Below are 27,634 nucleotides of genomic sequence, written 5' to 3' on the forward strand. Positions count from 1 at the left end.
AGGAAGCGTAAAGATCGATGCTGCTTGTCTTTAGGAAAAAAATCATCCCTCCCTACAGACCTCCTAATTCAGATTCTTCTTAGACATTTTATTCACTGCCTTGTAGCCCAGCTCTAACCACAGTGGTGCTTCCAGCACTTGCTGGAGGCTGTGGGAGCCTTTCAGCGGGCTGAGGTTGCCTCATTTCCCTTGCGTGCCCACAGCCGGAGACTACTCACAGCAGCAGTGCTGTTCCTTCCTTTGGAGGAACCCGAACACCTCCCAATCTTGTGCTGGATGTTTGCCAAAGAGCCTTTAAAGACATAACAAAGCAAACAACAAAAAAAGGCCATGTATTTGTTCCTAGCACACTTTGATCAAAGGGGAAGGAAATGGCAACTGAAATGTGCTTACAAAGCAAATGAATCCCAAAGGCTCAGAGAAATGATGGGTATAGGGAAATACCCCCCACCCCCATCCAGATTGGATTATGGCACATCCTTGTGAGCTACGGCAGCTTTGAAACAGCATCATAAGATCCTTTCTATAGGGGAAATCTTGTCTTTTTAAGCACTTCTTGAGCCTTGGCAGTTAAATGCAATTCAGATTGTCTAAGAATGAACATGGCCAGTTATTCTCCATTTTTGAGGCCCCTAATGCCATGAACTTCAAACAAACAGATGATATTCCAGTTCAACATCCTGGAAAGCCCTATTATGGAAAGTGAAATCTCACCAGCAGCTGTGAGAGGGTGAACTAAAAGTGAGGCAGGAGATGTCTTTGCATTCTAATAGTCTGGGATATAGAGGATTTGTATGCTTTGAGGTCATATAATGTAGGGCTAGAGAATCTGTCTGCGGTCCTGGATGCGGGAAAGCCGTGTTGGGCTACGTGTCTGGCCATGGCACCATCCCAGTTTGTACCCAGTAAGTACAGGTTCTCTGCGCAGCTCCACTGCACAGTGGAGATGTGCATGCAGATGTAGTAGTGCTTTTCCCAGGTACCTCTCAAAGGCAATAATGTTTGTGGGATAGGATGGTCTGCAGACAAGTCTGCCTTTATCTAGGGGAAAAATGCAGCCACACTGTAGAGACTGGGGGCTAAAGGGAGCTATGCAGAGCTTGTGTTTCTGCCTAGCATGGAGACAGGAGTGGATATTCACTTGTATATCAACATTTTTCTGCTTTACACACTTCAGCTCCCAAAGGTGGTCAGGTCATCTCAGTGGGACGGCAATACAGCACCATTGAAGAACCCACAGATCTAGGAAGAGTCTCCTGTTTCTCAATGTTTTTAAGTGAAACATAATGTTTTATCCCACCAGTTTTTTAACATTCCTTCTCTGGCTCCTTCCCAGGTGGGTGACTGGCCATTGGAGTCCCTGCTCTGCTACTTGTGAGAAAGGTGTTCAGCACCGTGAAGTGACTTGTGTTTATCAGTTGCAAAATGGCACCTACGTTAACACAAGAGATCTCTACTGCCTTGGCAACAAACCAACAACAGTACAAAGCTGTGAAGGACGGGACTGCCTTTCTATCTGGGAAGCATCAGAGTGGTCAAAGGTAGGAATGTGAGTCAAGAAAGGAGCCAGACTGCACACTGCTCTAGATACACTGGCCCTAATCCAGTTAAGTGCTTCAAATTAAGCATGTTCTCATGGTCAGCATACTCAGTGCCTCACAGTATTGGGGCACTGGGTAGGACTGTCATTTGTTGAGATGATCAGTTTGGAGCTGAGGTTTGTATTCCATACTGGATGAGTTATTAAGGCAGGTTTTAGATATCATGCTATAGTAACTATATCTTTCCATCTGAAAACTCTGACCAGCAAGGAAAAACATTTCACTGACCTGAGGCCAGAAGTGTAGTAACCCACCAGGGCTTCTGGCTCCATTTAAATGTCGTATGAAACAAATACTGGATTTATCAAGCATCTGCATGTTACAGAGAATGTACAATCTTTGGGCCTTATCCAGTCTTCTTTTGTGTAATTCTAGGAACGTGGAAAAGCTGGTTATACTTTGTATAAAAGGTGCATCTCTACATAGCTGCAGAGTTAAGAAATTATTCTCAGATATTACAATTGCATTTGAGATACAAATGATGAGTGGTCTAGACAGTTAGCCTGTGTTTTGTTTAGCATCAGGAGTGAACTGGGATTATCCCTACAGTTCCTGACCAGACTCAGCTAATACAGGGCAACTTTGTACCTTGTGAATATCAGTCCTAATAGGATGTCCATGTTGATTTTGATATTGTATCTGTTAGGCTCATCCGAATGAGAAGATCCTTTCACTCTTAGTGCAGTGCTTACAGCTCTACCAGTCTCATTCCAGACTGGCTGTGTTATGGGACTGTCCAGCAACAGTCATTTCTGTGGAAAGGATCTTTCCTTGTTATTCATCTCTGTTCTGAAACAGTGAGCTCCTGTTTAAAACATCGTCAAAGAGCTTTTGCAAAATATTATTGTTAGAAATGTGCTTAAAAGTCACAGAAGCTCAGGATACAAGGGATCTTGCACTATGGAATAGTGGCTCTGTACAAACACAATGTGATTCCATTGTTGACCTTTTGAACAGGAAATCTTTGTTTGGCAAGTGAGATGATAGTTAAGTGAGAGTAGCGTTTCCTTTCAGTAGGATGCTGTATCTGTTCACTAATGCATGAGGTTCGCTTTCTTTCTGAGTTCTTTCATTTCAAAAGATGTGGAGAAACACACCAAGGTTTTAGTAAGTTGTCTGATAGGTCTTTTTTGTGTTATAGAAGTAACCCTTTCAGATGATGCCCTCTTTATTTCTTATAGCTGAAGCAGCTGAACTGTTTATAGCTGAGACTATTCTTACAGTGCAGTTCCTACCTGTTTCATGTGGGGAATTTTTACTTGGGTCTTTTGTTAACAAACCCAGGTACTTCTCTCTCCGTTTTATGAAATGGAATAAGTCCAGTTACAGAAGACTTTTTCCAAAGTGGAAGTCTTCCATGTTTGTGACCACGTAACTCATCTGCAAATACATAACATTTTTAGATCATTTTTTCAGTAACTGGTTTGCTTTTCCTTTGACAAATTTATTTACCTTTTGTCATGTCTGTAATTGCCCACTCGTGATTTTAAATTCGTTCTTGTTCTGGCACATTTCTGTCGTTATGTAGCACAGTTGACTCCAGGACACATTTGATGCTCTGCCAGTTTGAACACTTCTCATAACTAGAACTTTCTTCAGTGTTAATCACTTTAATCCTTAACAGTTTAATCTGATGTTGTGGAGTAAATATCACAGTAGTGGTATCATTTTATAAATCAATTTTCTCATGTATGTTTTTGAATTTTTTGGTTATACAACAAAAAGCAGTTGACCACATTGATATCTGGTCCCCAATCAAAAATATGTGTTTTCAAAGCAAATTCCAGTGCAATCTTCATTGTGGAAAAAATTAAGTTCCCCTTTTATTGCCAAACACTTGAGATTGTTTTGGACAAAGTACTGCTCAACCCATTCTTAATGACAAAAATAGAGACTGTCAGAAAAAGGTGAATGTTTCTACTGTTAGGGAACCAGAGTAGAAAAAGATACAGATTTCCTTCAAATAAAGGAGCTGGGTCTTCACTGCAAATTTGTGTTGCTCCTTTACAAAACCTCATGGGATTTGAATAATTAGTTAATAAAATAAGACCTAATGATTTCAGCTGGACACTCAGGGACTGCGCATATTAATTTGTAGACTGCTCTGTTGTGGAGTCTCTGTAAAATCTATATTTTAAGAAATTCTTCATGAAAACAGAGGACTTGAGGAAAGGAAAAGCTCTTATAAAGAGGGTGATTTATATGTGACCACCAAAGATCTGTTGGAAACGTTTTGCAAATGCTGTTTTGTCTAGGAAAGTATATGCAGTATTAATCTGTGAATGGCTTAAAAGCTTGTGGGAAGAACAAACAGTTGGTGTTTTTCCCAGACTTGCTTGTAAAACCCACCTAGAGATTTCTCCTACTGTGAAAAATACTCCCACTTCAGCTTGATTTACTTTGAGTAAATTGGACCATTTGGACGATTTTTTGTATTGTGCTTTGTAGTTTGAGATGAACGAGTGCAACCCTGAGGAGTCCACCCCGACAACCGAGCAAAATGATATATAATTTGGGAAAGTCTATACAACTTGGGGCAAATTCATGGCTTTAAGGTGCCATTTAGGGAGCTCCAGCCTGGGAGCTCTGGCAAGTCTTGCTCTCTGAGGAGTCCAGCAAAGCAGATTCTGGAATTCTGCAAAGCCTGGAAGAATTCATCCCCGTATCTAGCAGAACTATACAATTGTGCTTGTTACAAAGATGTTACATCCGTAAGGAGGTCATGCCATGAGCAGCACATAGTAAATTAAGTGGAAGGTTTCCCAGATTTTCAAGAAGTCACTTTGTAGTGCTCTGAAATATTTAAAGGCATGTCTGTTTGCTTGCCAGCTCATAAACGCTTGTCATTCATGTCCTTAACAAGGCCAGCAGGTCAGAACTGCCTGGATTGTATTTTTAAGATGGTTAGACAGGCATGCTGAGATTTGTCCATTTGATGTAATTTATATCAAGCTGACGCTTGTTTCCAGCATAGACCCCCTGGATGGAGAAGCTTCTTGGAATACGTTCAAAAGACCTCACAGAATATCTCATATCTTCACTATTTATTCAGTGTCAAATCAACTGTCTTTTCCATGCTGATCCCCTGAAGGGGAGAACTTGACATGCTAGAGGTTAGTTTTTATCTCAGTTGGTACAGCTATCATTTTTCCACCCACCTGTCCCCAGTGGCTCTTCAAGAAAATTTCTCACTCTTAACCACTGCAGTGGCATGAAAATGAAGAACCAAGAGACTAGCTATGCTGTTGTGTAGTGGCATGCACTTAGACAGCTGTGACAGCATCAGCAGATCTGTTACTCTATTACCAAACTCGTTATTTAAAGCAGAAATTCTGCTTCAGTTCATGCCAGTGTCCTTTTCCCACCCAGTACAGTCGGTGAAATCAAGACAAATTCTCCAGTAAAACAGAATTTCCAGGCAACCATTGGCAGGGATAACAAATGGGTGACCAGGTATCCCTGCTCTTTAGAAGCTACCTTCATAGTGCCCGGGCACAAAAACATTTGTGGGTAATTTGTGCTCGCTCGCATGAATATTTGTTAGTGTCCAAATGTTTGAATCAAATCTTCCTTCAGCAACTGATTCTAGCAGCTCTAGCAGCCTGCTGCTTTCTCAGAGGACTTCAAACAGTCCCTGCTTATGCTTTTGGTGTTGAGAAGTCTGTCTTTCATCCCTGCTGATGTCTGCGGCCAGCTTGCTGGCTATGGTCGGGAGCTGATCACAACACTGTGGCTTGTTGAATAGTGCATCTCCTGAGCTATCCTCTTTGTACATTTGAAGTTCTTCGGAGCTATCATAGTGATGAGCATGTGGCAAATCAGAGTGGAGGTCATGTGTGTGTTTCACACGGGAACATGTGTGAGAACTGTGACTTTGCCGTGGTACGCACAAACTGTATTGCAGAAATGTGTTTGTAACAGTGGTCTCATGCTACTGTGATTTAAAAATAGTTATCACCATAATTTCATTCCCATGATACATCAAGAGATGTGGCAGTTCTGTGTCATAAATGTCAGTGTGTCCTTTTTCAGTATGAATGATGAGCTCTTAACACAAGATTTAGTGGTTTTTTCATCTGTAACACCAATTCTAGAAAAATGCCAACTGATATTTTTTAGTGAAGGTTGATTTTCAGAATCACAATTTTTTGTAAGTAAAATATTTCACAAGCAGATAACATGCTTTTCAAATTTTTTTGCAAGTAAAATATTTCACAAGCAGATATCATGCTTTTCAAATTACTCTTTTATGTTTGAAAGGGGCTTAGATTATTGGGAGAAAATCTTACGGGTTATCGGTTTCCCTCTGTGTTCATAAAACCAGCTTTTCCTTTTAGCTATGTTACCAAGATAAAAGTTATCATTTCTAGGCAGCTTGTAACAGAAACCAAATACCTGTTGTTTTGCAGTGCTCGGCAGACTGTGGCAAGGGGATTCAGAAAAGAACAGTGACATGCACAAATTCTCAAGGAAAATGCGATGCAGCCACCAGGCCAAGAGATGAGGAAGAGTGTGAGGATCACACAGGCTGTTATGAATGGAAAACAGGCGATTGGTCTAAGGTAACCATGAACGCTACGTGGTATTTTCTTTCTAAGTGCAAAGACGTTGAGAGTGCTATGCTTCCATGTGCCGTCTGCGTTAATTTGCAGTTCAAATATTTGGAAAGGAGGGGTTTAACTGGTTTTGATTGGAGGTTTTGCTGGCATTTAAACTTTCCCCTTATGCCATTTATAACCCAAACATTGCAACAGAGGCTTATGGTTATGACCCAGCAAGTTTTAGAGAAGTGTATTCCGAACGGGTTAGAAATTAGTATTAATTGACAGCTTAACCATACAAAGGCAAAACCTACAGAAGATTCCCACCACAGGTGGACTCTTGTTGTCAAAAAGCTACTTTATAAATGATGCTGAAACTGCTTTCCATATTTCAAAAAGCAAACTGTGAACAGTTCTGGCTAGCAGATTGAATTCTACAGAAAAGAGTTCATTAGCAGTATCTTTCAGGAGTGCAGGGAACTAAGGAGGTGTCCCATGCCCAGCCTGGGAAAGGTAGAAAGAAAATAGCAGAAGGTTGGCTTCCTTGAGTGTAAATATGTGTTAAAAATTTGCAGTTTGAGTTAGGAACCTAGTCACTGAGAAAAAGGGAAATCTCTCAAGGGGCCTGTGGTGAGAGTTTTGTCTCCCTCAAAGCATCAGTATGGAGCTGAGAGCTGGACCCTAGTTTTCTTATCCCACAAGTGATAAATCTGAAGGTTTGGGAGAACTGTTGTTAAACTGAATACTTCTTGGGGGAAGCACAGGGAAGGCCTACCAGACTCACATAGAAACAGAGGGTAACTGAGAGCACTCACAGCTGAATTCTGTTCCTCTGCCCCATGCAGGTCCTGCATGCAGAGTCAGACAGTACTGGTAATGGTAATAGTACATAATGGTAACATAGTACACTATGTTATTACCATAGATGCAAGACTAGAGCTGTGCAGCTGAATTTCATGCTAGGCTGGGACCTACACAGCACAGTCCAGTCCCAGACTTATTCCAACCACCTGAAATGAAAAAAAGCCATGAATTTAGAGCAGAGCCAAAACCATCAGTCCCTTCCTCGGGGGTGGATTTTACCTTCGTTTAGGCCTGTCTGAACTTAGTTTCTCCAGTGACAACAGTGGCATTAATTCCCGAACGCAGTGGATTAAACCAGAGCAGAGTCTGCTCTGTATTTGCATTCTAATCTTAAAGCAATAGGTAGTTTTGTTTGGGAAGGAGGCCTAGCAGTGTGAGAAACTCAGCCTTTGCCAGTGTTGTTCATAAAGCATCCTTTACATTACCGACTTCATGTTTGCATACAGAACAAAAATTTCCCAGGAATATTATATTCCAGTTTGGTTTTATCTTATCTTTGTAACTGTACTGTTCTTTAAACAGAAAGCCTACTTTGTGTTCTGGAATGTACGGCATGTGCAGAAACCGCTGGGATACAGTAGTTGCATTTTGCTTTCCAAAAACCCAAACTCCAGCAAGCAAAATCCAGTGAAATAGAGGCCCATGATGGGCAAATTGGCTTATCTGCAATTGCATTTTTTTACATTGTGATTAGGAATTACAAATATTAATAGATATACCCTGTCATAGATACATGAATTTAATGGTGTCAGTGCTGGAGAATGCATTAAGAACCTGCCACATACAAAAGGTCTGTATTTATGCTGAGCCAGGAATTTGTATCACAGAATGTTTAGAGTATTGAACATTATTTTATTCATAACCTGGCACACAGAGTCCATGCAAGCTAGCCAAAACAAACAGTTCCCCTGTGTTAACAGGTGAAATAACATTATTTATTTATTTGTGGAATTTTAAAACATTTTGGCATGCAAATTGACCCGGATTCTCTTTATAGCGAGGAATATGAAATAACTGTGTATTCACTGATTACATGGATTGAAAGTTCAGTACTGAATGAATGGCTCCAATCTGATAAAGATGTTGGCTCACTGCTAGAAAGGCTGCAATCACACGCTGGTCGCAGTAAATAGTGTTGCTGATGGATTTAGTGCCTGCATGTGAGCAGGACAGGATCAGTGCAAAAATCACTTGTTATTTGCAGTTCTTAACTCAGGACCAGGATCTTCCCTATGCAAAAGGGCGCAAAAGCTTATGTGCTGCATATGTGGCCTGCTTCTGTCTGCAGAGAGCTTGTGCCAACTCTCTGCTTCCCAGGAATTTCACCCTGTGTGAGTCCAGCAGGATGTTCTTGGACTTAGATTTGGTTTATAATGAGCATTTAAAATTCTAGACATATTGGTTAATTCTGACTGGACACTTAGATCACACAATTAGATTCTCATTCTCTGAGCAGAGGGGTAAACAAAAGGCACCACTGGATTGCTAGGAAAGGGTATGGGTAGATACAATTCTTCGAAGAAAATGTATTGTCCCAGAAACCCAGATAGCTGAAATGTTTGGTGTGGAATTCAAATGTTTGCAAACCCTGAGGGAAGGATTTTCATCATGAGGATCCAGAAGCTTTAATGCAGGGCTTGCACTTAGGGGAGAGCCTTTACAGCTATCGGCAACTCCTCTTTGGTGCTGTCTGGCTTTAAACAGTTCCTCCTTTAAGGAGAAACACAAAGTTTGAGGCAGTTAGATTATAGTGAACTCTTTAAAATTCATACTTCCAGGGTAAAATTCCATTGTAAAACATTTGTTGCCAGTGCTGTAAAAATCGCTGAGAGAGAGCTTTGTGCTGACTAAGATGGAAACTTTTTCTATTAATACAAATTGATCTTAGAACAAGCAACAACTTTTTGCAATTAATGCATTGTGCATTTGTTGCATATTGTTAAGAATCATCAGGGAAGCAAGATTTAACTAACAGTAGTAATTATCACAGATTAAAATAAGGGGCTTTGACGCTTTATGTGCAAACAGCTTGCGTGATGACTTGGTCTCCAGTCCCTAATTTCCCAAACCAAGATCATTTGAAGATACTAGGAATTCATGTAAGAAAGAGGCAAAAGCTCATTTTAAAAGTCAAGTCCAGATACAACTTGTAAATAGAACAGGCTGTTTGGGTGGTAATGGCAGACTGTTATTTTTATGTTAGTAGTAGTAGTATTTATAGAATACAGGGAGTCTGTGCATGAGAAGACAGATCACTTCCCTAAGGAGCTCCCAGCCCCATATAATTAACTCACGTCTGTCGTGGTTTAACCCCAGCCAGCAGCTAAGCCCCAAACAGCCGCTCGCTCACCTTCCCCCCCGGCGGGATGGGGGAGAGAATCGGAAGGGTAAAAGTGAGAAAACTTGTGGGTTGAGATAAAGATGGTTTAATAGGGAAAGCAAAGCTGTGTGCCAGCAAAGGAAAACAAGGAATTCATTCCCTGCTTCCCATCGTCAGGCAGGTGCTCGGCCATCCCCAGGACAGCAGGGCTCCACCACGCGTAATGGCTACTTGGGAAGACAAACGCCATCACTCCAAACGTCCCCCCATTCCTCCTTCTTCCCCCAGCTTTATCTGCTGAGCATGACATCAGACGGTGTGGGATACCCCAGGGGTCAGTTGGGGTCAGCTGTCCCGGCCGTGCCCCCTCCCAGCTTCTTGTGCCCCCCCAGCCTCTTGCTGGTGGGGTGGGGTGAGGAGCAGAAAAGACCTCAAATCTGTCTAAGCCCTGCTCAGCAACAACTAAAACATCAGTGTGTTACCAGCATTATTCTCATCCTAAATCCAAAACACAGCACTATACCAGCTACTAGAAAGAAAATTAACTCTACCCCAGCCAAAACCAGGACGGTGTCTGACAGCGTTGGACATGATTATCCTATGTAAGGTCTTAGATCCTATTGCATTCAGAAGGTGCGAGAGTGGGCAGCAGTAAAAGATCCAAAACTATGCCAGGCAAGTTGTGGTTTTATGTTCTTAGACCATGGATCCACTTCTGTGTAGAAGAGGTAAGGGATGGAGGCATGGGCATGCTGATCTTCAACCTGCACCTACCAGCCAAAACCTTGTCCACTGGCCTTAGTAACAGCTCTGCAGCCATTGCCTATCCACGCTCTGAAGAAGAGGAATTTTTTTCCTTTTTTGTCAGGTTTATTTGCAGGTGGTCCTTACTACGTACTATAGCTGTGAAAAGCATTTGGAGCTAATTGAGCAGATTTAGCAAGCAGCCTTGGCTATGATATTTGTATATTGCCAATGTATTTGCAGCATATTTCAAGTGTTGCACGACGAACTGATATATCTAGTTCACTTTGCAAACACATAGGGCCAGGTCTATAAAGTTATTTTAAATGTGTTTGAAGTTACCTTTGTTAGTCCAGAGCTTGAGATTAACAGGCTATCTACTGTAATGCTAAAGACAGAGTATTTTTCGCTTACTGGTAACCATGTGTAACCTCTATTACCAACTTCTCTGCATTACTGCAACTTCTCTCTTAAACCTCTTATCTTAAAGGGATATAATTATTATTTTTAGCATTTAACACAAACGCAGCATTGGTATTATGAGCTATATAACTAAACTGTTCCTGGCCTGATAGTCTTTGAACCTAGTAGAAAGATAGATTGCACAGCAGAAGACCCTCTGAAGGTGTAAGCCTGAAATAATTTTTTTATTGTTGCCTGGATTCTTCAGAATTGCAATTCATTATATCATTCTTTTTTACATATGATGCAATATACAAACGGGAATCCAAGCCATCTCCCAATTCAATCGTTTCTTCCAAAAGGAAATTCCACATCCAGTTTGCATTCAGTTAAAGAAACAAACATCGCATCCACTCTTTCTACTTTGAAATAGCTCCTCCTTGTTTGAAATCTGAGCTGTTAAGTGTTCTAGCACTGGAACCATTTTTACATTTTTGTTGTAGTTGTGCTAGTCAAAAGAACAAATTGCTCAGTTTCCCAACACTTGCTTCAGACTCCTAGGCTGCTGAAAATATGCCTCTTGATGCTTTAGCAAGACAGTAGTTCATTCTTTCGGGATGAATTGTATTTTGCTGACAAACTTTATGTCAAGGATTACATTCCTGTGAAGAATGCAGGCAGCTAGTGAACAGAGTGTGTCTTTATGTATGTGGCTCGCTGGGAAGCTTAGCAGGATGCACAGCCTTCATCTGTACCGTTCGCCTGCTCCAGGCTGTGCTTGAAGGGATCGGCTGCGGGACTCTTGACTTTGCGATGAAGTCTACTTTGACTCACACAGTTGGGAACATCCATCCCAAATGCTGTGGGTGTGCACTGCTGGCCTGCTGTGGGGAGATGCAGGCTTGATGCATTGGCTAGCTGTGGTGGTGACAAAGATCAGTTGTGCTGGAAGGTGGACAGGACTGGGGGCTGTGTTCTGGCTACCCAAGGCTCCCTCTGTGTCCTCAGCTCTCTCCCCTTCTGCTTTAGTAATAAGGTAGCAGGGAAGGCTCTCAGGTGCAAATGCACAGGCCACAGCTGTATTTTTTGAGTTCCTTTTCTCCAGTTGACTTTTCCACTCTTCTAGGTTATAACTGAAGAGGCAAGATTATATAGCGGGAGCAATTCGCCAGAAGACTTTTATGGATTTTTCTTCATTTCCAGTTTTACTTAATTGTTTCACTATTTTATATGCCTTGACATAATTCTATTTCTGTCCCGTGACTGAAGTATCATATTTCGAGCCAATAGCACAGAATGGTTCAGGGTTCCCAGTTTCGTTTTTTTGGCTATTCTCCTTTTAACTGGTATTATATCAGGGAAGGTAGAATTACAAGCAAGACACACTAGCTCCATCGTTAGGGCTGACTTTCACAAGGGCGCATTTTCAGCTTTGTGGGCAGGAGTTTAAACATGCAACTTTTGTCCCTCGGGCAACAATTTAGCTCATTAACCTATTATCATAGAATCATAGAATCATAGAATGTTTTGGGTTGGAAGGGACCACTAGAGGTCATCGAGTCCAACCCCCCTGCAGTCAGCAGGGACACCGCCAACTAGATCAGGTTGCTCAGAGCCCCATCCAACCTGGCCTTGAATGTTTCCAGGGATGGGGCCTCCACTACCTCTCTGGGCAACCTGTTCCAGTGGTTTACCACCCTCATTGTAAAGAATTTTTTCCTTATATCTAGCCTAAACCTACCCCGATTTAGTTTAAAACCATTACCCCTTGTCCTAACGCAGCTGGCCCTACTAAAAAGGTTTTCCCCCTCTTTCCTATAGGCCCCCTTTAGGTACTGAAAGGCCGCAATCAGGTCTCCCCGCAGCCTTCTTTTCTCTAGACTGAACAAGCCCAACTCTCTCAGCCTGTCCTCATAGGAGAGGTGCTCCAGCCCTCGGATCATTTTAGTAGCCCTCTTCTGAACCCGCTCCAACACTTCCATGTCCTTCTTGTGCTGAGGGCTCCAGAGCTGGACGCAGTACTCTAGGTGAGGTCTCACCAGAGCTGAGTAGAGGGGCAGAATTACCTCCCTCGACCTGCTGGCCACGCTCCTCCTGATGCAGCCCAGAGTACGGTTGGCCTTCTGGGCTGCCAGGGCACATTGCCGGCTCATGTCCAGCTTTTTATCCACCAGCACCCCCAAGTCCCTCTCGGCAGGGCTGCTCTCAATCCTTTCTCCCCCCAGGCTGTATTGATACTGGGGGTTACCCCATCCCAGGTGCAGGACCTTGCACTTGGCCTTGTTGAACCTCATGAGGTTCACACAGGCCCACCTCTCCAGCCTGTCCAGTTCCCTCTGGATGACATCCCGGCCTTCTGGTGTGTCAACCGCACCACTCAGCTTGGTGTCATCTGCAAACTTGCTGAGGGTGCACTCTATCTCACTGTCCAAGTCATTGATGAAGATGTTGAACAGCACCGGTCCTAGTACGGACCCCTGAGGGACACCACTTGTCACCGGTCTCCATCCGGACATTGTGCCGTTGACCACTACCCTCTGGACACGACCATCCAGCCAGTTCCTTATCCACCGAACAGTCCACCCATCAAATCCATATATTATATTACATAGCCCAATGAAAAGATTTTTAGAAAAAGAAAGATACATAGAAGCCTTGTAATATATTGGCTTTGCCATATTTTTTCTTCGCAGTTACAGTAGATGCTCTGTAAATACTAAGGCCTGTATTAATCTCGGATAACCCAATGTAAATCCAGGATAACTGACTTTCATTCTTCCCTACAACCCATTGGCCACAAGCCAAGGATCTCACTCAGCACAGTGGGTCAGATATCAGTCTCTCTTACATTAGTGTAAATCCAGATTAATTCAGCCACTTAAGTTAATGCAGGCTTATGCCAATGCTGTGCAGATCAGAATCTGACCTGCTGGACTGTGCAAGGTCTTTGGGTTTTGTGTAGGAACCATCACAGATTCATGCTCTCAGGTGAAAACAGAAATATATGACATACCAAGCTGGGCTTCAACTAGGAGAAAAAATAGAGGAGAAATCTTCTTCTACCACTTTACATCTTGTATAGCTACCTGGCACAACTTTCACTGGATTCAGAAAGACTGTACACTCCAGAAACTGGAAAGCACTAGTAAGAATCAGCTTGGCAAAGTGTGATGTTAAACAATATTCTTGTTGCCAAATAGTGTCAGTAGTGATAAAGCACATCTGAAAAATTACCTATAGCCACCTGCCCTCCCTGGACATCGATAGTTGCCAATTTCTTTACAGGATTTTGCTCAACCTATGAAATCCTGGCTACAAGTTCTCGTCCCAGGAGAATATTAACAGTATGGAGGGGAAAAAATCTAATTTTCTGTAAGAAAAATACTGGGTTTATGCCAGACATTGAGGTGTTTCATACTGAAGATCAGCAGTCATTCATCACAATGGGTGGTAATAAGGATTTTGTAATTGCAAATTAATTGCTTTGGCATGATTACAGTAGATTCTGGTGTATTCTCTAAGAGATAAAACCTCTAGCCTTGCAGTACACCAAAAAACGTGTTGGGATTGGGTTTGGGTGTTTTTTTTGTTGTTGTTGTTGGTTTTTTTTTCCAAAAAATGCAGTCTTCCAGTGCCAGGAAGGCATGTTTTCTGAGTTCCAAATGTTTGGGAACATCAACAAAATCCTCTATATGCCTCACTTTTAGTGATTAATTCACATTACGTGATAAGAAGAGCAAATCAAGGACAGCTGTGGTTTGAGAGGTATATTCAAAGCTGTTGTAAATATAGGAGCAAACTGTCCTTTGTTCTAACATTCATTACAAATTCATGGCTTGACCCACCATCTGTTTATGATAAACTATGGACAACTTGTTAATTCTTCATAAAGGTCATAACTAAGTTCATCTTCTTCTACCTTGGAGAAAATAACTTTCGTTGTTGAATTCAGAGAAAACTCCGCAGGAGGGATGGTCGTTTAAAACCGCAGTCGCACATCGCAGCTGACAGACCCTTTCCTGCTGCTTAGTCGCTTTGGCTCAGCAAACAACTTCATGATTTATGGCTGCTCATGTGCATTCAGCACCATAGCTAGAAACTGATGTTGGAAGATTGTCTGCAGGCTTCACTGAGGCAAGTCAGTTGTTCTCCAGAAGGTGATAGAGCTGGATTTGACAGGAGAGGAGCCAACATACTTTAGTATTCAAACCCTCTGGTCTGATCCTAGGCATGACCAGAAGCCAGAGCATCAGAGTATCCTAAACCTAAGTACTGCCCCTATGGACTGCTCTAAGTTGTACTGCTTGTTGTGGTCCCCCACAGTTTGTTCCTCTGGTGCATGATCACTGATGTGCAAACCACAGCCTTTCTTGCCAACAGCTAATCTCAAAATATCCCTGGCTACAAAGGATGAGAACAAATGGCCCCAAATTGGTTATATCGGCCAGGGACGCTCCTCAATTTGGCAAAGTTGTTGCCAGTACCCTAGTAAAAATTTCATGCAGCCCTTTAGAAAGGAAGGTGAAAAGTCATAGCTCTGCATTTCTGAAGTAGAATGGACCCTCTTGAGTTATGATGAGCTAAAACCATCACCTTTAGTCTAACCTCCGTTGAGGAGATGCATGGAATAAAACGGATCGCTGTGTGAGAGAAAGCTAGCATTTCTTTTACAGAGCAGAAACCACCCCTCTCTTCTGCTGCAGTGAAACCAATTTTGTTTATAATACTGGGGGCCAAATCACTGACAAAGTCAATGGCAAACTTGCAGTGACTCCAGTGAGTTAAGGATTTCAGCATAAAATGAAGATTCTGGCACATGGCTTGTAGTTTACATATGACAGAGCTCCAAGGCTATTGGTTATTTTTTTGTCATCTTCGCTGTCAGTGAAGGGCTTATTGGAGTTTTCTCTGTTCCCTTTATGATTTTATTCAACAAACTTAAGTACAAGAGAGATGAACCATCCTGAATCCAGAATAAGGGTTCTGAGAAAAAGGCTTGGATCACTGTAGTAAAAGTCTTAGAAGAGGAGACATGAGGGGAGACATCTCCATGTTCCTGCTGCCATTTCACTCATCTGTCACCCTGGGCTGCTTAAGCTTAAGCCCAAGGCCCTTCTGCTGCCTTGTACCACCAAGTAGAACTGATCGCTCTGTTGTGGACAAGCTTAGAAGGACAGTTTTCATACCTCCACTGGAAATATGCATTTTAGGAAAGAAAGAAAAGTTCATATGAGTTCAGTTCGTATTAACTACAGACTTCTGTATGGTCATGGGTCCATCACTTGGTTGAATTCACGTCACTGAGTCCTAGCCATCTGACAGGTAGGTGCCTTGTTTGAGGTAGTTGTTAGGCTCCTTTTACAGTCATTGTAAGCCAGGCAGCTCCAGGTAGCAGTAGTTTTATGTCTGAATTGCCCCTTGAAGTGATCTCTCTCTGCTGACTGCAAAGAGAACATAAACAGAGCTAGCTCAGTAAGATGAATCTCACCCCTTTTGCTCTTTGATTTTCTGTCCCGCCATCTGTGAAACATCTTTAGCTATGGTCAGAGGTGTAAATGTTGTATAATGGCACTAGAACAAGGTTGAGCCTCTATCTAGACTTGTACTCACTGCCAGCCCCAGTCGATGCAGCTGTAGTTGGAAATGTAGGCATGGAAAGCGAAGAGATGCTGACTACAATGTTGGCTGTCCATGCCATTCCCTGGGGACTGTAAGCTGCAGAAACCCGAGTCCTGCTCATGCCTTTGAGGCAATGACTGCTCCTTGTTTGCACAACAACTTGCACAGCTCATCTCTGCTGGAGTTTCTGGGAACATCCATAGTACAAATTATTTGATGGTTCCTTAGCAAAGGAGAATGTGCTGCAAAAAGACCATATTCATCAGTGTTTTGTTTGAAGTGGAGCACGTTCTGTCACAGTGTTACTGTCTCATGTTCCAATACAGCCTCCAGTGATCCTATTAATTGGAAGAATAACTTTTCCTTTTTGATATTTAAAAGCCTAGTTCATTAAGTGCATTTTTTTTGATGGAGAATTAAAGCCTCCCACCAAGAAGCCTAGTTCATTAAGTGCATTTTTTTTTTTGATGGAGAATTAAAGCCTCCCACCAAGATCAGTGAATTGGAAATGGAATTTCATCATGACTATTTTACTCTTTTTTGGTTTTTTAATGTGAAAAAGAAAAGGGCATGAAAGACAAGCCTGTTCAAATATTGGCATTCATTTTTTCTGAGTTGCTCTGAGATGTTACAGTGTCTAGGATCCTGTTTTTAAAAATATGAACAGTAGCTAATTCACCATTTAAAGTTTGTACTACTCATCTGAACAGATTTTTGTCCCTTGAATCCTTACAGCTCGCAATATGTATCACTAGCAGGGACTGCCATAATTTTGCAATCTTTCCAATAGCCTTTTGAGATTTATAATGACTACTGAGGCATTAAGGTGACAATCTTCCAGAACATCTTTAAAAAGCAATTAGTATCAGCCTGCTGGTGGTCCCTTGTTTGACTGTGCAGAGCTGAAATGCAGTGTTAGTTCAGCACCACACATTGCAAAGCTGAGCAGCTCCCTGTCTAGAGAATGCTCAGGCAAGACTGAGATGAGAGATGAGAAGCCTTTTGTTGAAGTTAAGTAATCCTAATGGAGTCCTTAATTTAATTACTTTTTAAAATAAATTGCATTTAGGTAGCATTGATCATTAACTGTTGAATAACTAAAATATGTGTTCCGTGAAGCTTCATTTCCCAAGACATTCTTTCAGGCTAACACCTGCGACAGGAGTCGGCGTGGGACTATAGCTCATGTAGCCTACAAAAACATTGCTCAGCATAAGCAGCGCGCAATGCTGTGGAAGCAGGATAAATTCTCAAGCAGTCAGCCCGAGTGATCCCATGGTTACATAGTTGTCCATTACTATCTAGTTTGCTTAAAATTAGCTTGATTATGCCTTTCACATAAGGTGTTTTTCAGCACAATTTCCTTGCAGTTTTTCAGGTGGAGTTTTCAGCTGTGGAGCATTTCCACTTTATACCTGCCAGAGATCAAAACATTGCACACACGCCATAGGTGGCATGCTAGAATATGGCACCCTATAGGCAATACCGTATCGTTTCACATCTCTGCTTGATCCTGTTCTTGAAATTTAGTTTGAAAGCTTGTGAGAAGTAAATTCTGCCTGATTGGTATAATGAATTAAATGACATTTCCTCATTAGCATCCACCTGGGCTGCATTGCACAAGTACTTAGGGGCACTGTCACTAACCAGAATATTCATGCATTCAGCTCTTAATCTCTGAACTCTCTGTACACAATGGAACTTTTCAGAATAGCAAAGTCAAGCTTAATTATGCAGTGAGATGTGCTGGAGGTACTGGTCAGGTCTTGTTCCTTAGGGTCATGCAGTTTGAAAGCACAGCTGTAGGCAGTTTGCAAAGATTGCTTCTCTCTTTTCCTTCTAAGATACTGTCACATCAGCCATGAGCATTTTCTGCTATAATTTATTGTTTCTTCCCATACTGAGTCAGAAGGGTATGCATTTTTTCTTGGCTAAATTAAACAAATCAGTCATTTCACAAAAGTTTCCAAATGAAAGATTGTTGTAAGCAAGACCAGATATGTTCTCTTTACAGATCTGGGGTTCAAACAGGGAAAAAAAAAAAAAAAAAGAAAGAAAGAAAGGAAGCTTGAAAAACAGCTTACAGTTTGCTTTGGGCTAATTAGATCTTATCAGTGGAAAGACAGAAATTTCTTTCTTTAGCATGATGCCATGGTGAAAGCTGACCTGGTGTTTATGAAAGCATATTGCATGCTGCTTTTCAGCTAGAACTATAGAGTTTAAATTAGTGATACTCATAAAAAGCCTGGCGTTAAGGTGTGCAGAGCACTGACTTTCAAAGCACACACATGTATACTATTAAGGTCTCAGGAACGGGGCAATTACAGGACATTTGTCATTCATCTCAGATGCTGTGTTAGAATGTTATTAATAGGAACTTGTCTTGCTTGCTTTCTGACTTTCATAGAAGCAAGAAATAAGACCCCTGGGGGGAAAACCGCTCTACCCTATCCCAACGCCTTGAAATAGTTGAACTCTGAAGTCAGTAAAGCACAACTCTATCTCTGAATATTGGAGCTTTAGCCATAGTGTTATCCTTGGCTTCAGCAACTTTCAGCAAATTGGGGACAAACCAGTATCTTTAAACATCAGATGGCTGCAGACTGATGAAGAAAGAAAAAAACCATCTTGCCTTCAGCTTAGTTATGACAGTCAGCTTGAACTATATCTCCCTCCAACAGATCAGCCTTCTAAATATCGGAGTGCGTTCAGGATGGGCTGAAGGGATGCTATGACCTTCTGCTGGAAAAAGTGAGTCTCTTACAGAAGAGCCTAACATCTCTTAGAAGTTAGAAAAGTGACATTTTTAAAGGTGACATGGTCTGAATGCATCCCTGCCTAGCTAGCAGCCCTCAGCTAAGGCATAAGCAATGCTTCATTATCCCACTCAATCCTGAACAGATCAGAGCCTGTCCTCTTTAGTGGTAAATCTATACGTTCTCCTGTCCCCGTTAAGCCCCAACACAGGGCTTCTTTGGACTGGTCTTTTTTATGCATTCCTCCAGCTGCCCAACAGCATCCCTGCCATGGCTTCATTCATTCTTATTCCTCTCTCTTTCTCTGGCTATCTTTTGTAGATCAGGAGTTGATCAAGTCCCTGACATATCTCAGCACTTACTGTAAATTCATTCTATTTTAATACCTAATATTCTCCCAAGGCATTTGCTTTCAAAGCAATTAGACATCTGTCAGCACCTTTGGTAGATTTCAAGCTTTCATATCAGTATCCTAAGGTGGAAATAGCATTCCAGTTGAAAAATCGTAGCTTGGTCTTAAGGTTGGAGTTTTTCTGTGAGTAAATCTTCTTTAAGCTGATGAATGCAGCTGCTGCCTTGACAATTTGTGAGTTTATTTCCTTCTGGATATCCCCACTGGCTTGTGTGTTACTGCCAAAGAATGTGAATGGAGGCATTTTTGTATTCCTTTTGCCTTCTCAAGCAGTGTTTGAACTGAGAGTTACAAGGGCTCTCATTAGGTTCGCTTTTTGTAACTGTTCATTAACCCCCTCTTTTTTACAGTGTTGAACAATCCTTTGATCTTTGCACGTAGGTGAATTTCCGGTTTACAATGGCTGTATTGTCAGTTTAGTGCATTATGGTTAAACTACCTGAATTTTGCATATGCGTTTTTCTGATAGTGGTATCACCGGCAATGCCTGGTGCAAGTTAAAAACCACTTATTTGTTTGACACCAATGCCTCTGCTCAACCACTTGCCCGAGTCCCCAGCTTCCCAGAGTAGGCAAGTTGATGGTGGGTTTTTTCTCAGTACTTGTGTAGCAGCTCAGGTGGCAGGCAGAGATCCACACAGCTCCAAACCAGGTTCCAAAACCAGTCCTCCACATTCACGGGTCACTTTACTCCATCACAGCATCAAAACGTGCATATCTTGGGAGTTACATCAATGCTTGTAAAGGCTTTTCTCATTTTCAGAGTATGCTTGCTAATAGCAGTCTAAGAACTCAGTATTTGCCCAAAAAGTCCAGTGTCCATCAACAGCATTTTAAATACGATCAATGTAGTTTCACTGGGCGGCGCTGGAGCCTCCCAGCGTTCTACACAGTGGAACTCTACCAGCTGTACAGAAGCCGGATTGAGTGCTGGGCTTTTGCCCCTGCAGCCCAGGCCACAGTGCCACAAGCAATACACTCTCTCTGGTAGCTGTTGGCTGCCTGGGAATTCTTCTGTTTGCAAGAAGGCCACAGCACCTTTCCTTACTCAAAGTCCTCATGACCTGTGCCCAAGCCTGAGGGTCCTGTATGAGAGGGCACAGAGTGAAGCTAGCCCTGAAAATTGTTCTGTGGATATGCTTCCTTGCTCCATAAATATTTGAGAACAGAGACACTGTAGCAATGCATTTAGCTGTCCAGAGTAGGAGGAAAGGTATTTATGGGAATTTGCTGTTCAGTTGGAGTTTGATTTTTATGCCTCTTTTAATGATGTCCTCTCTTCATAGTGCAGCACGAGTAACAATTCCCCCTTTGTATGTATTTTGTATCTATTCCTATTTCCTATTGAAATTCCTAGGAAAGAGACTATCCAAGTACAGAGTTGAAAATTTCGTCTTAAAATAAGCCAGATGTCCAACCTTCCTTTAGCTGCCAAGCCCAAAAGAGTTCAAGAAAGATGTTAAAATCTGTCTTCCTGGCTGTGAAAAACTAATTGCATAGCATAGGTGATGATCCCAGTCTCCCAGGAGAAGGAATAAAACTGCTTCGGGCAAAAACTCTGCTGTTATTTGTCTAAGGATTGGAGTTGGCAGTGTCTGTGGAAAGTTTCATTGCTTGCCCTCCTTGCTGGTTAACAAATGCAGAGACAGGAACACAGACAAAGGTAGGTGAGTGTTTGTATATTGGTATCTGAAAAACTTATTCACCTTATGAGAAAAATGCCTTTTTTTCTTTCTTTTATTCTTTCTTTTTTTAAATTTTTTTTCCCTCTGTTAAGAGCATTCATAAGCATAGGGAGTGCCTAAAAGCCAGAAACAGAGGTTTCAGACTCACTGTATTACAGTCACGTGAAGGAACCCCATGGCCTGAATAGGTTATTTCATGCCTATGTGATAAACAGCTATTCTGTTTGTAAAATGGATGCACAATTACACTCCCCTTGCAAAGAGTTTTGTGTAAAGCACTCTGGAGACTAAAAGTGCCACTGAAATCCTGAGGATTAGAGGTTGCATATGACTAGTGAAGTGGAAGGGCCCAATAGTTGCATTTATCAGGATAAAAATTGCTAACTTTAAATCCAGATGTAATGGCCATGCCTGAACTGGCTTCCAGGCTGGTAGAAGTCACTGAGGGCACACAGTGCTGGGGAAGAGCAGAAGGACACCCAAGGCTAATGAAATGCCTACATCGCACTGCAGAAGCTCAGGTTATGAAGGGGGTTTAAATAAGGGACTTTTACGATTGCTCTTTGGAATAGCTCCCTGTAGGGCATACAAGGGAAGGGCTCATTCAGCATAGTCCTAAATACCATAACCGTTGTGGAGGTATTAACAGACAGTGACCAAATTTTGATGTAAAGTCAACATCTGAAAATCTAACTGCAAAAAATCTGTCGTAAACTAGTGCGTTGGCCCTAAATTGAAATAAGAAGGATGTAAAGCAAAAAAAACCAATTATGTATTAAAAAAAAAAAGTTGTTCCAGAATGCATGTAAAGTTTTAATATAGCACGACTGCTACCTTCAGAACACAATAATCAGGTCCTGGAGGGGGCTGTATAGCTGGAAACACAGAAGTAAACTGCACACCAGGATGGCCTAGTGGCAAAGTGCAGAAGGAATCTAAGCCAGAGATTGTTCTGAATGGAGACGTTCAGTCCTAGAAAAAGGCTCTGGGGGAATAGGAATAAAGAGCAGGTGGAATATAGGGGGGAAATTAAGAGAAAAGCAAATACAAATTTGGTGAGTACATCAAATACAAGAAACCCGTTTAACAAACAGTCATTAATGTGAGTGACTATAGAAGAAAATTAGATAAAGACTCTGTTATTTTTGACAACAGGCTTCACTGATCCTGCAACTCCTCCTACCCAGAAATAAAGAGTTCCCATTGTGCAAATGTATTTCTGCACTGGGTTGTCTGAAACAGGACTCCATCAGCTCTATTTTACATGGTCCTGTTAATCTGAGGCCACTTTTTATCAGGCCTTTCAGTGATTCACACAGGAAGGAAAAGCTCCCTGTGCTCCAGCCCAGAACAAAGCTATACTTCTTGTATCAGATGATGTTTGAGAAGCAGCAGGGGGGGGTTGTGATACTTCCAGAACAAAATGACCACATCTTTGCCGTGCTGTCCCCCATAGAAGGGAGAGGTGGAGGCCTACATGCATCCATGAGTTCTTTTGCCCTTGGGTCCTAGTCTTACAAGCATCCACACTGCATACACATTCTTTGTGCTTGAACTTCAGGCCAACCTCAACAGTGCTCATCTTTTGAGCCTCTTCAATATTTGGCATGCCATTTTTAAGAAGTACCAGTCTGAGACAATGGTGTTTTTCAGGGAGAGAACTCCACTGTCCTGACTTTGTTCAGAAACAGCAGAGGACAGAAAACATGGTCTTTTTTTTACATCATCCTAATTATATCTCCTGAGTTTTCCCCCACCTCCTCCTCTCCCCATACACAGCTTGTGTGTGGCTTTAGCAGAAATAGGAATCTTACCAAAGTCCTGCAACCCATTGTTTCTTTATTTTAAATACAAGGTTCTTTTATTAACTCCAGCTGGTGCACCTCACTGTGCTCACTGTGTTTGCTTTATTAAAACTGAACAGCGTGCAAGTAGGACATTGTAAATCACAAGCGACTGGGCCAGGGGAAGAGGGAGGGGAGAGGTAGGGACTCCAATTGTATGACAACAAAGAGAGCATATAAACAGGCTGGGCCTCCTGGCTAATAGAAGCCAAAACTCATGGAGTACAATTTGCAGTTGCTCCCAAGAGGACAGACAAGTGCCAGACGGTTAGCAGGGATAGATGAGAGTGAATACTTGAATAGCTGATGTGTTCTCCCATATACTGGAACAGAGCTTCCCTAGATGTCTAAGCATGCAGTAGGAGCTGCCTGCCTCTGCTGTAATCCTTGGCTTTATCTTATATCAGTGCCTGGCAGTGGTCTTCTTGACTTGTTAGACCATCCAGGTCTTGGAGAGGGCTTTTAAACCAAGGCAACCAGTACCACTGGGTCACTTGTGGAGAGGGAGGTGGAAGCTGCTCATCTGTAATTAAGCAGTATACGTTTTCCAGCTTTGCCTTTTTGTGGCTGGTGGAGGGAATGGCATCTCTGATTTCTTGAACCTTGTAGGCATCCACAGGGACAGTCAGTGTAGGTGGACTCGGAGCAAGTCCAGACAGAAAGACAACAGCTTCCTTCCCTGTGCCAGGAGAGTTCCTCTGCTCATGGCACTCCCCAAAGCTGCAAAATCATCATGGACAAATGCAACAGCTGTATGAAGTGTCCCTGACTGACACGATGCCCATGTTGTTGAGTCCTTAGCACCATAGTGAGCTGCCGGTCTGCTGCACACTTCAGCTCTGGCAGTGATTTTTCTGGTGTATGTGTGTATGTGATTTTGAAAATATTCTGCTTGGACCATGTCTCAGTGCCTTCTCTCCTCCAGTGCTCCTCAACCTGTGGGAAGGGCCTCCAGTCACGCGTGGTCCAGTGTATGCACAAAGTCACCGGGCGCCACGGCAATGAGTGCCCTGTCCTGTCCAAGCCAGCAGCCTACAGGCAGTGCCACCAAGAGGTCTGCAATGAGAAGATAAATGTCAACACAATTACCTCGCCCAGACTTGGTGAGTGAGGGGTGTTGGGGGGAAGATGTCACCTGTGAAGGACCAGACAAAGCCCAGGGTCCCAGTGTGATAAAAGTAGGGCTTCAGAGGAGTGCCCAGGGCCAGAAATTAGGAGAGGGCCCCCCAGTCAGACTCTAGACTAAAGGTCTAGTGTGGATAGGTTCTCTTTTATCCATCAATCCGTACCCAAGCTGGAGCGCTCAGCAGTGGATGGACCTGAGAGGCCAACAGGAGCACACAAATGGTGGGTGACTGATTGATTGATCCGAGGTGAGGGAGCTGACAGGCATATCTTTCTCCATCACAAACACCTTCACACCCTACTTTCACTGTGGTGAGTGTGAAGTATGATAATTTATTCATCCATGCCCCAAGAAAAGTACACGACCTTAACAAGTAGAACATCACTGGTTTGTTTTTTTTTTCCTTTTCATTTGCTGCTACAAGAATGTGGTTTGATGAATTAATTTGCCTGGGGAGGCAAGAGAGCAGCCAGCCTCTTTCTGTGAACCCTTTGGTTTTCTGTCACTGTCCTTCTCCTCACCCTCCCTGCATCCCCCATGTACCTGGCTGAGATGAGGATATGGTGATAAGCCATCTGTTTCCCGAAACACCTTAACACTGTATTTAAGAAATGGCTCTAGTTAAGAATGCTTCTGATAATACAAAATTGTGGGAATCTATGATTTTCCACATCATATTTGCTCAGTTCATAAGGGGATAAAAATATATTTTTCCAAACTTCAGCCCTGTATGTTCAGCCACAGCTCCAAAACCCAAGCTGGTTTCTTTACATTTCACACATCATCACCAGTAAGATGAAGCTAAACTAAGCCATTGGCTCCACTGACACAGCCTCAGAGGCTGGGTTGTAAACAATGCTGCTAAGAGCTTACCAGAAAGAACAGCCTCCACCCTCTCAGCAGAGCCAGTCTTGTAGGCTAAGAAGCTTCTAATACACATGAAAAGACAAAGCTGCTAAGTAATAGAGAACCATTTTCTAATAGCACTGTCCAGTATTAAATAACACTTAAACTTGGGCTGGACTTGAAGCTTCTGAACAGAAATTTGTTTCCCAAAAGTTTAACAGATGTTTAAAAGAATATGGGAAATTTTATTCTTGCAAATGCAGTCGTACTGAGGAGCTTCTAACCTCTTTTGTTTAAGAACATATGAGAGTACTTCCCAGAAATTTTAGCACTAAGAGCATAGTGGAAGGAAAACATTTCATTTGAGAAGTAAGCTCTTGATACACTGATGAGACAAGAAATCCATCCTAATTCACATTTTAGGACAAAGCAATAAAAAGCTCACGTGTTTAGAAGACTGAGGAGGCTCAAGTCCCTGCTGAAAGTAATCTGCAAGTAATTTGGGATGCTTTTGTCTCTAAACCGGGCTTGGAGTCACCGGGGCCAGAAACAATGATATTTGATATTAGCGGAAAGATATATCATAAAGTGTTTTGCTCTTCCTGCTTATAAACAAATTCTCATTGGATTATCTTTAAACAAAATTTTCTGTTTTCTGCAATGGAAATCTCACCAAAAAGAAATTATACAGAAAAAAAAAATCCAGTAGTCTACAAAGCCCACGCTGCCTTGGCCCCACTCCAGAATGTTTTTCATCCCGGGTATCATTTTCAGAAGTATCTAAGTGTGGAGTTCACTTCAGCTGACTTTTACATCTGTGGCCGGCGTCCCTCAGTGAAGACACATTCAGAGGGGGTTTATTCTGTTCCTCAGGCCCCTGACCCATGTTGCTTTCTAGATGTGCCTCCTGTCTCACTTCACAACCTATGAGGGACCTTGGACCTCTAAAATAGTAGCCTTGTTTGGGACTTAGTGTCTTTCTATTATATAAAGTCTCTCATCCCAGATTCATGAGGTCTATCTCAGATATTCTTGCAAGATGTGCAATTTATTCAGCTACATCATGTTTGGAACCATAGCTAGGGGGGAGCGCTGCAGATCCAACCCCCTCAAAAAGCCCCTCCACTGCTGGCAGACTCGATAGAAATAGCTCTATCCTCCCCCCATTTAGGATGATCACTGACTCAATTTTTTTTCTCGCAATCAGTCTTTTTTTAAATTGGCTTCGTGTTCCTTTTTTGCTGGGACAGTGCAACTTCATTCCATCAGATTCTATCAAACTTTTCCTTCTTGTCCAACTGAATGAAGCTTCAGTGATAAACATCCCTACCAGTTTTGCTGCTGTCATTTTCTGGTGCTTGGCACTGAGTCTCACAGCTAAATACAGGATAAGAGCCTTTCCTGGTTCCATTAGACAGAGATGAAGAACAAGGGACTCAAGATGTTGCTGGATCAGCACCTTTTGATGTTCTTTAATTAAACCATTTTTTGCCAACCTCAGAGGCCACAATATTCATTTAGAAGAGTTTCCAATTATCACAGCATTTCTAAGAATGCTACATACAATTTATAAATCACATACCATAACAAGTGCTTACTATATGTGTGCACTTTTATCAAGTGTACAGCTTCACTACTCTTACTTTATTTATAAAAGCACATGTGACACTTTAATGATATTGTCAACAGATTCGGCAACGGTGGCTTTGTGATGCTTTCCCTCCTGCACAAACCTTTAGTCAGTCTGAGGGAGTTCTGGCCATCCAGCCCCCTCTCCCAATATTGTTATCCTACTGGTTTTGCTACACTAAGAAATATTATTTTTTTTCTTCCTGTTAATTCAGCTTTACATCCATCAAACTGGGTTTGATTTTGCTTGTCTGTAAAAAAGTTTTCCACTGAGAGGATGATGGCCACTCCTGAAAGTGTGCCTTAGCAAAGCACTCTCCCTGGGAGCACACAGCTTCCCATTGACTGCTGCGAGCTGTTCGTGTGCTTAAATCTAGGACGATGGTTTGTTCATCTAGGCCTACTTTTCACTGAGACAAAATAGGTACAACGTGAAGAGGCTTGTGTTCCCACAGCCATGTCCAGCTACACCCTTGCAGTAAGCACTTCCAAGAGCCTGATATTTCAGTAGAAAGAACATCAGCTGGTCCCCAGTGCTGACAGCGAGATTGGCCCTTTCTTCCCTCATGTGCAGTGATTTTGATCACACCTGCAATGCTATTCTCTGGATAATCTGCTAGTTTCTTCTTTCTTTTCTTGTCCAAAGCTGCTCTCACGTACAAGTGCACAGGCGACCAGTGGACAGTGTACTGCAGGGTGATCCGGGAGAAGAATCTGTGCCAAGACATGCGGTGGTATCAGCGCTGTTGCCAGACTTGCAGAGACTTTTATGCAAACAAGATGCAGCAGAAGAGTTAATGAACCTGTGCTACTTCTTAGAGTATTACAGCTATTTGTATGTAAATCACGGACTAGTAGGTCTGAGTACTGGAACTTCATGAGTTGCTACAATGTGGTGGATTCCAAAGCATACGTAATAAGACTTGAAACTAATTCTACAGACTGGATACCAAAGTAATCCACTCATCCACCGTAAAAAAACAAACAGAAAGAGTCATCTCAAGGAGCCAATCATTTTATCGTATTTTGACATCCTTACATTTTTCATTAATGCTTTTTACTTTAATATATTAAATCACCAGCCACTGGATGGCTTGCTACCATTAAAGAAAAGGACAAGAGCTGCAAAGTGATTACATTGACTAAGGTTATGGGTACCTCCATGGAGGAAGGCCTCTGGCAAAATAATTCAGCAAAGGTAGAGACATTACTTAATCTTTTAATCTTGGCTTTCATCTGATGTTT

The 27,634-nt window shown here is 42.3% G+C and overlaps 1 protein-coding gene across 1 annotated transcript in view; it reads left to right on the plus strand.

The window, feature by feature from the left end:
• The window catches only part of ADAMTS17 (ADAM metallopeptidase with thrombospondin type 1 motif 17), a 183,698-nt gene extending 156,511 nt beyond the window's left edge, over positions 1 to 27,187 (plus strand). Inside the window, exons 22-25 of the mRNA XM_035890595.1 lie at positions 1,337 to 1,541; positions 6,011 to 6,163; positions 23,714 to 23,891; positions 27,036 to 27,187. Coding sequence (XP_035746488.1) covers positions 1,337 to 1,541; positions 6,011 to 6,163; positions 23,714 to 23,891; positions 27,036 to 27,187 — 688 coding nt within the window. The remainder of the gene's footprint in view (positions 1 to 1,336; positions 1,542 to 6,010; positions 6,164 to 23,713; positions 23,892 to 27,035) is intronic.
• Positions 27,188 to 27,634: the final 447 nt, after the last annotated feature.

This window comes from Egretta garzetta, unplaced genomic scaffold (assembly GCF_000687185.1).
Source record: "Egretta garzetta isolate BGI_Z169 unplaced genomic scaffold, ASM68718v1 scaffold322, whole genome shotgun sequence".
NCBI lineage: Eukaryota > Metazoa > Chordata > Aves > Pelecaniformes > Ardeidae > Egretta > Egretta garzetta.